Source organism: Drosophila miranda, chromosome 4, assembly GCF_003369915.1.
Source record: "Drosophila miranda strain MSH22 chromosome 4, D.miranda_PacBio2.1, whole genome shotgun sequence".
Taxonomy (NCBI): domain Eukaryota; kingdom Metazoa; phylum Arthropoda; class Insecta; order Diptera; family Drosophilidae; genus Drosophila; species Drosophila miranda.
Window position 1 is genome coordinate 16979434 of NC_046677.1, and position 10750 is coordinate 16990183.

General features: G+C 40.0%; 2 protein-coding genes and 2 non-coding genes across 5 annotated transcripts; 1 reads left to right on the plus strand and 3 right to left on the minus strand.

Moving 5' to 3' along the window:
• Nucleotides 1–205: 205 nt before the first annotated feature.
• On the minus strand, nucleotides 206–7238 carry LOC108163677 (abhydrolase domain-containing protein 2). 2 transcript variants are annotated; one of them, XR_004472874.1, is made up of 6 exons: nucleotides 6808–7238; nucleotides 2297–2466; nucleotides 1869–2223; nucleotides 1454–1803; nucleotides 541–1024; nucleotides 206–475 (listed from the first exon to the last, which is right to left on the minus strand). XR_004472874.1 is itself a non-coding variant. In XM_017299103.2 (5 exons), the coding sequence occupies exons 1-5, from the start codon at nucleotides 6960–6962 to the stop codon at nucleotides 849–851; spliced, it is 1206 nt and encodes a 401-aa protein (XP_017154592.1). In that variant the 5' UTR covers nucleotides 6963–7238; the 3' UTR covers nucleotides 206–848. The 2 variants fall into 2 exon arrangements, 1 of the variants encoding a protein (XP_017154592.1); XM_017299103.2 differs by having other exon boundaries at nucleotides 206–1024.
• Trnas-aga lies at nucleotides 1104–1185 on the minus strand. Its single transcript has one exon. It is a non-coding gene; the product is annotated as a tRNA-Ser (tRNA).
• Trnag-gcc lies at nucleotides 2655–2725 on the plus strand. The gene has a single exon. It is a non-coding gene; the product is annotated as a tRNA-Gly (tRNA).
• A 774-nt stretch (nucleotides 7239–8012) lies between the features above and the next one.
• Nucleotides 8013–10346, minus strand: LOC108163749 (probable tyrosyl-DNA phosphodiesterase). The gene is given in 6 exon segments (XM_017299216.2): nucleotides 8013–8367; nucleotides 8429–9026; nucleotides 9086–9475; nucleotides 9532–9948; nucleotides 9950–10064; nucleotides 10123–10346. Coding segments are annotated over 6 exon segments (1728 nt in total). The 5' UTR covers nucleotides 10199–10346; the 3' UTR covers nucleotides 8013–8235.
• Between the last annotated feature and the right edge of the window lie 404 nt (nucleotides 10347–10750).

The following is a 10750-nucleotide window of genomic DNA, read 5'->3' on the forward strand; positions in this document are numbered from 1 at the left end:
CTGTTATTTATTTATAAATTTACATACACATTTATAAATACACATATACAAATACATTTATAAATACACTCATATACTTACATATGAATTTTGCATTGCTCACACACTTTTTGCAAACACTGTAACACAAACAAATCTTGTCTGCGACTAACAACTGGTAAAGATCAGAAAAAGTACACAAAATCGTAGCCATCGTTGGGCGAGCTTTCTTTTTGGTTTCTTTCTTTGACTCAAAATGCATCGTAGTACAAAATGATATAAAATTATTCAAAAATCATATACACTTATATAAAACGAAGTCTACAATAAGGCATTTGGTTGTTATATTTTATATGGTGCGAGTGTTTGTGCGTTTTCGACTGGGGACTTATAATTTATAATTACTGGCATCAAATATATGAATGTCGTGTGTATCTGGTATGTGGTATGTGTATGTGTCTTGTGTACAGTCACCATATAAAAAATATTTTACACCCTGCGGGATTAGAAATTAGAATGCTAATAAATAGGAATTTCGCTTATAAGTACATGGGTACATACGTATTACATCAATAAACTAACTAAAATATAGTTCGGGGTGACACATTATATGCTTGGCTTTTCGAAATTTCATAAAACGTTAATGTTGCCCCATAAACTGTTCAAAACATTCTGGTAATAAATTATTCTCATTTTTAAATGCACTTTACAAAAGTATGCATCAATTTTGGTGTTCCTGTTTCCATTGGTGATAATTTAAGTTGCTTCACATCAATTATTATATGTATGTTCTATTTGTTTCCGTTCGGTTTCTCCCTTTGATTAAGATTCATCTAGATAGCGGCATCCGATTTTCACACAAAAACATTTTATAGTTTTGTGTTTCCCTTGCCCACATCAGCGTGCATCATCACCAGCGATCCCACCATGGCCACCAGTGTGCGATCCAGCCAGGTGACGGGATTCGGGTAAAGGAAACCGCCCTCGTAGAAGCCCAGATGACCGCCATGGGCCACCTCTACATAGGCTGTATTCTGTCGTGTAACTGTAATAATAAAAAAAAAACAACAACTAAAATTAGTATTATAAACAGAAAATATAACGAAACGAAAATTTTCCCATTACGCAGCCGGTAGGATTCGAACCTACGCTCCCAGAGGGAATCTGATTTCTAGTCAGACGCCTTAACCGCTCGGCCACGGCTGCTTGTTGATGGGGTGGCGCAGAATGCCAACTTATGGCAGACAGAGCACACACACAACCTTGTTTTAGCTATCATTACTACGTTACACAGTACTGAATTGTCAGTTATATTTAAAGTTTGGCGCCTAAGAGTTGTAGGCCCACTTTTTCATTGTAACTGATAAGCCGATTAAGAAGTTAGATATATATGTGTTCTATTCGCTTACGAATTACGAATCAAAAAGATTCCATACAATGTTCTTCATATTCATATACTATTTCTGCTACTCACTTGCATACTCCTTGATGGGCAGCAACAACTCCTCTGGTATCAATGGATCATCCTTAGCATTTATAAATATCATGGGCTTCTCTATTGTATCAAAGTAGAACAGCGAGGAGCTCCATTTGTACAGTTCCTGGATGGAGCCGAAATTATAGACCTTCCTTGTGTAGGCCTCATCCAGTTCTGGCAAAGTTGCCGCTGCAATTATTTCGCGCTCGTTCAGATTATGACGTGTCTTGACCTCATCGGAGAGCAGGATGTGGCGATGTCGCAGGATAATACTCTTCACATTCTCCGTCATAATGTATAGGTAGAAGCGTCGGAAGTTTTGCCAATTCAGCAACCATTTGGTTCCCCTAAAAAAAGGAAATTAAAGATTAGATTCGTTTAGTTCTATAATGGTAATTTCAACCCCACTCACTCTACAGCATTGTAGCCCTGGCATATGGATATGCCACCGATGACGCTGAGTGGCTTGAGCTTCTGCATCTCGCCCATGTATTTGGTGACCAGATTTCCGCCCAAACTAAATCCGACCGCTACAATTCGACTCTGACGATACTTCTGATGTAAATTTTCCACCATGGCGGCGAAATCCTCGGTGTGGCCATAGGTAAAGATGCGTGTCGATGTAACCTGGACACTGCGCAGAGCTCCAATGTGATTCAGTACCGCACAGCGATAGCCATTGCACTGAGCCAAGTGAACAAAGGTTCGTATGTAAACCGATTCCGAGCTGTTGGCTATGCCGGGACAAATGGCCACGGTTACATCGTCTGGAAAGGGTAACCAGAGTTTATGATATGATAAGAAAATTGATAGTTGGGATAGTTGGATAGTTGGGCTTACCCTCTTGCTCGTGGAGGGGCTGGTAAAGGTCGTAGGTTAATGTGGAGCCATCACGCAGGGAGAGATAGACTCGCTCTCCCAAGGGCCACGGGCAACGTACTCGTCCTACAATGCTGTGCAAAACCGTTTGCACATGACCACTAAAGCCCCAGAGTCGCGGAGGAATATAGCTGGAAAAATTGAAGAAAATATGTTCATTTTAGAAGAAATCGGTGTAGCACTACGTATACAAAACAATCTGGATAGTAAGGTTTAGGTAAAATATATATTTCCTTTACATGGAGCTGTTAGATGTACTTTTCTATCTGCTTCGTTGGCCAATTTTGTAAGTTAACATTTGGCCGTCTAACCCACACAAGCATCGGTGGTTCAGTGGTAGAATGCTCGCCTGCCACGCGGGCGGCCCGGGTTCGATTCCCGGCCGATGCATCATGCTTTTTTGGATTTTTTGCTGTTTTTGGTTTCATTTTTTGGACCTTGACTTTGTGCAATGAATGAATGCAATTTATGTCCATGCTCTTTGCCAAATTTGATTATTTATAATCATCTTTTGATTTGTGGCCAGAATTTAGAACCATGGGGGATTTATATACTAAAGCTAAAGAGACAAAAATAAAGCTACAAAAGATAGAATTCTAAAGCCCAAACCGCATTAGAATCAATTGAACCTAATTGAGCGACAGAGAGAGATAGAGGCGAAAGAAAGAGACGACCTGAAATCAGGGCTATTGTTGTCAGGCGTGCAAAAACGTGCAACAATTTGTGTTTCCATTGTGTGTGCCATCTATTTCAAGTAACGCTTACCATTCAATTATTATCAATCAAAATGAAATTTTAGAGAGAGCGGTAAGGTCGGCGGAAGGGGGCGTAGCTACTCTGGGAACATGCACAAATGTGCTCGACTCGCAATACATTTTTAATCATTTTCTATCCTGCATTTTCCCCAACTCTAATCAATTTTCATCAAATATTCATCATTTAATTAAAAGCACATTTACATACGTTAGCACATACATATGTATGTACAGTTTTTACGGTGTCGTAAAGTATCGTAATGTTCTGGTAAAATGTCTTTGCTAGAAACAGCTGCAATTATTTCCAGCGCTGGAAAGTTTAATGTCATCATTTCGCGACGACAGTAAAAAATAAAAGCATACATGCCAAAAGAAAACAACTAGAACAGAAAAGATAAGGTAGTTTTAGGGGACCGACACTTTAGACACCCTTGGACTGGTTTATGATTGATTTGATTTTGATTCAACTTTCGAAATATACAGTTATTCGACCGAACGCTTTTACATTTACCTTTGGCAGTTAATAAGCGTTAGACCATGTATCAGTCAGAAAAAAATACAAAATAAATCTAGGAAATCCTCTCTTCTCTGCCTAGCCAAAACACTGGCAACACCTAGCATCCCCTCTATACAAGGGTATAAAAGCGCATATGAATCATCATGTCGCACCCCTTTCAGTATTATTCACCTATTGTTGCTGATATTTTTTCAACCCACTGTGCCAAGGCAGCAGTTAATCAAGAGAGAGAGGGAAAGAGTGACCGAGTGGCAGAGACACCCGAGCTTTTTACCTGAAATCATCTTCCAACCCGTTTATTCTTTTGAAAATAGAACGCGAGAATTATAAAGGTGTAGAGAGAGAGAGAGAGAGAGGGAGACCGGTGACCAACCCATCAGTATTCTGCTTACGTAATCTTTGTTATTAAACAAAAGTCTGGGCAATGCGCCAAAGCGGGAAAAACAGGTAGCACCCGGCATCCCGCCGGCATTTGAAAAACAATCTACATTGTACGTTCTATATATAAATGTTCAAGGGGAACTGAGAAAATTCATAGTGCAAATACATGCATAGCCGGCATTTTTGTTATCAGAAATAAATCATACCAGAATGCTTTTGTTCGTATTTCGACTATGGGCTATCGGCTATCCCTTGAGAAACTTGAGAACTTGAGAAAAAATTAACAAGAAAGCAATTTAATGGCAGTTCAACAGGTGCGAACAGGTACAGACCTCACTCATAAAGAAACGATAATTTTGTTTCCATTTCTGTTAACTTCTCATTCATATTCATATGTATGTACATACAAATATGTATGTGCCATCTTTGAAGGGTGATACTAATATGCATTGCGCGATATTTAAAACTTAAAAATATTATTTTTAACAAATTTTCTGTATGCGCAAAGGTTCATACATATGTACTCAAATGCTATACAAATGTGGAACGAAGAGTACTCGTAAATTCCCAAATGAAATAAAAACAAACTTTTCTGCGTGGATTCCTAGAAATACACAGATGTACACTCAAATTTTAGAAAAGCCATTCTACCACTTATAATCTTCAAAGTTTCAGGTGTTCTACGGACAGACAAACATACATATTAAGCTAATGATTTTTTTCCGTATATTTGATAGATACGAGCGCACATTTGTACATTTCCAGTTACTCTATTCCATGGGTATTTTCTTGATGGAAAACTCCCACGCGATACCCCGCCCCATGTTGGTTGATTGATGCGGGTCATAGCGCTACGCGGTATACTCCTCGTATCGTACCGTATGCGGTTGCTAGGCGTTAGTCGTCGCTATTTTCTTAGCCCACTGCGTAATTATGGATGTGGACTTTGGTCGAGAGCTCAAGCTTATCGCGATTTCTGGCAGACACAGAGCAAATAAAAGCAAAAAATTGTCCGAAAAAGATTAAACAAAATTCCATTTACTTTTTCCGATTGGACAGCGACAGGGAAAAAGAAATGCCAAAAACATTTACGGATTTACCAGAGATAAAACACGGGGTAAAATTTTCCAGGCGTACGCCCAAAACAGCCAACGGAAATGTTAGTCTTTCAGATACCGTTTGCAAGAAAAATTACCTTAAAATTATATTTTATAAAACTGTTTAATATTGATAACCTATTGGCACCTTTCTATGTACACTATTCTTAGTACATATGTACTTATACATACATATGTATGTTAGACTGAATCTTGACTCTTCTGAGTCAGGGGTTATTACTCAAGCGATAACGTAAGCCTCAAGAAGTCTATAATTATCCGGCCGTACCATATAAACGCATATGCCTACAATGACATTTCTCGCACAAAGTTGTGGTTACAATATTGAATACTGAAATCTGATAGTGCAAATATCTGTCAATAAAAGCAAAAGCAGAAAATCAATAAAACCGCAAAAGCAGTTGATTACATGACCGATATGTATATACTATCGCCAAAAACTTATCAGTAGAGATACTGAAAAGTTTCATTAAATATTTAAGCGGCAAAGAACGTTGACATGTTAAATTGAGTAATTACTTTTAATGATTCATTTGGCATGTGAAAATTTTTGCCTGGGAAAGTGATGTGTTTTGTGCATTGAATAATACAGTGATGGCTCAAATTAAGAAATTGGCAATTTTCAATGAATTGTGAAATAAGAAAAAAAAATTTTGAATATATAATTTGATAGATCTCCATAAACCAAGCACTTTTAGTTTCTGGTTGAAATTGGCTTGGGCTTTTATTGCTCTTAGTTGACTCAAAGCAATTCGGCAGCTTTAATGAATAAAAGTATACTTGGCTGACACCCAAAACCCAAGTAAAACAAATAAACAAAGAAATTTCCATTTTTTCCATTTTCAAGCGCACTTCTCAAGTATTTTACAACATTCTATAACTAGGGTTGAGGCCAAGGGTGGTATGGGTAAAATCATTTTTAAACTTTGCTTTTGAACCTTCTATACATTTAGTATTTTCCCAAAATAGCTATAAATATAGAAATTTCAATGAAAGGGTGTCGTTTCCCGGGCGACCACTGTACAGTTTTTTAGCATTCCCATATGTTAACAAATTGTCTTTCGCTTAACCAAATGCTGAATGTAGTAATTTGTAGTAATTGCAGATAGTTTATTAAAAATTCGCTGAAGTGCTGGCCGCACGACAGTCGAGAGATAATTATGCTTTTCAGTTTTCCAACATTTTGGCCTGGCTGTAAGACCGATGATGGGGTGGCACAGTTAACAGCTGAGCGGAGCGGCGGTGGCGTGAGTCAGTGGATATTTATGTTGGTACCCTTTCAGAGGATGTGACGATTTTCAAAAGATTTGGCAAAAGATCTATTGATGAGCAGCAGGATTGGAGCACTATCACATATGTTAAGAAAAAACGTTCGTACGAAAAGTCTTTTGTAGAATAACTTCTTTCTGTTTGCTTCTGATTAAATCTCAACCACATTAATGTTACCAATAAAGAACAGATGACTATATCATACGGCTATCATAAGAAAAATGCACTGCAAGGGTACCAAATGCTTCGGTCCCATAAGATAGCCTTCATTTGATAGTGTGTTTTGATTCCGCACTCAAGAAGTGTGTATGTACATGCATAAGTGGGGAGGAAATGAGGCCTGCGTGGGCCTGTTTGACGCCCAAAGGGGCTGTATGAATATGGCGCGCTGGTATACGGTGTGCTGCTGGAAGTATCTCGACTTGTACTTACGGCTCTTTTAATACAGGCGCTATTTTGTAGAGGTAATCGAGGAACTGCTCGTCCAGGCACCAGACACTCGGCTTTAGGGGCTGGCTGTGCACGTTCAGGATGCGAAACAGTATGCACACGACAACGGCGACCAACGTCAGGAAGGCGGGGGACATCGTTGGTACGGAGAAGAGTTCACTTTTCCCGGAACCTGGCGGCGGCACGCCTGCCTTATCATCCAATCTCCAATTATCCGTTTGGCCTTCGTTTATGCCTCCTCTATATGTGGAAAGGCTCCGACTTGTATGTGTCGTCGATTTTATATTCTCTAAAACTTTGTTGTATTAATTTTTATTCAGCGTGGAAAGTCAACACTTTGCTGGAAACTGAATTTGATTTGAATTGTAGGGGCTCAAAATTATAATATTTTTGTTTCTTGTGCGCAGTGTGACCGATGACTTATCAATAAAATATAACGTCGGACCATCAGAAATATACCGAAACATACCATCTCATTTAAAAAATATACCGTAAATATACTGAAGAATTCAAGTTCTATTTTACATATTCCTCGTTTTTTGATCTTCCGTGGAATATTCTCAGCTATATAGAGCATTTAGCCCTGCCCACATAATTTTATCCGATTGTTAAATCAATTTGCTACAAGATTAACTAATTTTAAGTTTTCATCATTATTGGACTGTTTACAAAATAAGGTTTAAACAAAAACGGTCAAACTAAATTAATTTCTTGGACCCTTTTGTCCAATACACCAGTGTAGAAACTGTGTAGAAATGCCATTTAGAGCCATGACCCGAATTCCGCGTTCCTGGAACATACAAGAAAATAATTTGAAGAGGATAAAATTAGCAAGGTGTGTGAGCTAGACATGGTTTCTAAGCTGGCAGTGTAACCGTGTCTCTCGCTTGTGTATTTCATATAAGAGATACAGAACTTATCGGCGCTTTATTTTGAAAATAAAATTAGGTGCGCGTGGTTCAAAAAGCATTTTTCCTGCATAAAGTCTAAAATTATCGTAAAGGTCTAAAAATGTATACATTATATAGGAATGCAGAAAGTATCTTCCTCCTCCTATTGAGCTGACGGATCTTCTATTCACTCTCTTTGTGGAGTTCTCCATGATCCTTCAATTCCATAACTTATCTTGAAGTAAAAATTCTCCCCCTTTTTGGACCATCTATTTCTCTAATTTCTAGAAAATATCATTTTAGTTCAAAGGGCATAGTTTAATAAAGAATAATAATATATGTTGTGTTTTCGGTATATATATGTATGTATATCATGAAAAAAATCTTATCCTATGTATATACCGCTAATATTCAAGCTCACGCTGGTACAAAATATAGAAACGGAAATTCTGTTATTCGGAATCCAATGAACAAAATTTTTTAATTGCAGAAATTCAAACAGAAATTCCGGCTATAAACCTTATCCTTGTAGGTAATCCATCAAAAATGGTTTATCATCGGGCAAGTAAGGCGTGAGGGGTACATCATAAGGCAATGGAAAGGCTGGCACCCCCTCACGATTATTTCCCAAAGGAAAAGTATCCTCGCCAGTCTGAAAAATACAATCAATTAATGAAGAGCCAACCATTTTAGAGGGCTAAGCACGGACTGACCACAAATCTTGGGAGGAAAAGAACACCTGCCTCATAATTGGCAATTCGCAGGCAAGGCTGTAGATTCGTATTCTTGTTAAAGGAGCCCCAGGCCGCCTTAGAGAGATTCGCCGAGGTCAACACGAACCAATAGACCGACTGATCGGTCAAATTATAACGCGTATAAGTCTTGATGTGGGGCATGGCCCGCGAGCGATAACGATCTGAGGACTTCCACTGCTGCAAATGGGCTTTGAGCCACGGCTGCTTGTCGTTGGTGTTCTTTCCATACGGCAGGCAACCGCCTCCGATCATTCCATCGTGACTGCCGGAAACGTTGTTGAAGCTCGGGTAAATCATCTTGAAGGGTGGCATCTGGCGGAGCTTTCCACCAGGAGAGGAATCCTTGCGCAGACTGTTGACAAAGTCCTGCTGTATCCAGGCCTGCACATTTGCGCCCAGGCTCCCAATGCTAGAGCTCTGGCAAACGACTGGAATGCGATCATCTATGGGAGTCGCGTGCTTGGCGAGCAGCGAGCCCAGACGGGCATGGCCCCAGGGATGACCACGGACCGAACCCTCGCGATGGCCGCCAGGTACGGAGCCCACAAAAAAGACACTGAAGAAAGAGGGAATTTGAAAGTTAATTTAGATCCTCTTTCAAATACGATCCCTCACTTGATGGCACTGAAATCGCTCTTTCGAATCCGCGCTATCCATGGCTGCAGTTGGCTGATCTTGTACTCTACCAGATACAGCATGAGATCCTGCCTGAAACCAGTCAGACTTTCTCCTGCTGCCGTATCTGCATCCTCGGACAACGCTGGAAGAAGCGGACTTATCCAGAGGCCCTGGGTGCGATTATGCCAATCGTCCTCGTAGAGATTTGCCGTGGAGATGACCACCCGCATCGAGCCATCAGCATAACCTAGCAGCATCATCTTGGTATGGGATGTGGCAAAGGGTGTGGGCATTTTCACACCTATGGCCGTCACCTGGGGCTTGAATTTTCCAATACCTAAAAGCTCCGGCGATTCGTCTCCATACAGAACCAACAGGGGTTTGTCCCTAGAGTATAAACCAATGATTATTTAATGGATTAAATGGTTTCAAGTAGATCTTACAGTATTCCTGCAAAGTAATAGTGTCCCAGGAGCCAGCCAATGTCCACCATAAAATTGATTTGGACGCTGCTCTCGATCTCGCCCAGGCTTTCGTCGAGTATCTCCTGGAGGGTCACGCTCAGCGGCTCCTGGTGCGTGGGCTTCGAGTCCGTGATGGCCGTGAGGAACATATTGTAGGGAGCGGCACGCTCCAGCTTCTTTGCCATTCCTCCCTTCTCCACGACGACGGGAATGTAATCCCGGATGTTGCGCTCTGCCAGTTTCTGTTTTTTTGCCAAATTCGAGGTGTCCCTAGCAGCAGCTGAAGAGGTACTTGCATGACTGTTAAAGGAGCTAGATGAGGCAGTGTCACTGGTAGATGGAGTATTTCTAGGTGCTTGAGGCACTGCAGCAGAGGATTCCTTGGCTTTGCCAGTCCCGGCTTGGTAGGACCTTCTCCAGGAGTTTTAACTGTGTGCGAATCAGTTCTGAAGAGTACTTGTCGGGTATATCATAGTCCCCGCCTCCATTTCCCTTTTCATAAATGGCATCCACTGTAAAAAAAAAACATTTATAGGAATTCGAAGTCGCCAGAAATTGTGATATTCTTACAATGCGCATGGGAGAACTCGCCGAAATGTATGGGATTCTTTCTGTAGCACTTCTCGCCATATGGACATTCCTTCATGTTGCCTAATTTGATTTAAAAAAAATGGACAAATCGAATGAAAATGGATGGAAAAACCAATTAAACGAAGCACTAATTTCCAAATTCTTAAGAAAAAACACAAGCGCGCTCAGCTGTTGCTGGCACTTTTTCGATACAAAGAAAAATAGCACAAAAACACGAAAAATCGAAAGCACAGCAATCGTTACGTATCGCTACCAAAAATCACAGCACACTTATCGAAAACAAAAAAACAAAATCATTACGTTTTATGCTTTGACCTTTTTTGTTAAAACCTTATTTTGCAATGCAGTGCAATAGAAGAGTCCTTAAAATTTCGTAGAAATTTTATCCATCAATCGAATACAATTACGTGTTCAGGGCTGAGGTTCTTAGCTAACTAGTAATTTACAACCGAACATCAAAATCGAGGAATATGATTTCAGAGCACGATTAACCCATTGTAGACCAGTGGATATTAAAAGACACTCCACGAACATGAACAGGAAATATATATCGTGGTCAATGAATCAGGTGAGAGGCATCTTAGTTTTTTTAAGTAACGAGGAAGGA

What these genes read in the sequence shown, in the direction of transcription:
- LOC108163677 (XM_017299103.2), bottom strand. Translation starts at nt 6,962, where the DNA reads ATGTCCCCCGCCTTCCTGACGTTGGTCGCCGTTGTCGTGTGCATACTG. An exon ending in GCGCCTGTATTAAAAGAGCC is followed by an intron (nt 2,467 to 6,807) that starts GTAAGTACAAGT and finishes CAATTTTTCCAG; the next exon opens with CTATATTCCTCCGCGACTCT. An exon ending in GCCCCTCCACGAGCAAGAGG is followed by an intron (nt 2,224 to 2,296) that starts GTAAGCCCAACT and finishes TACCCTTTCCAG; the next exon opens with ACGATGTAACCGTGGCCATT.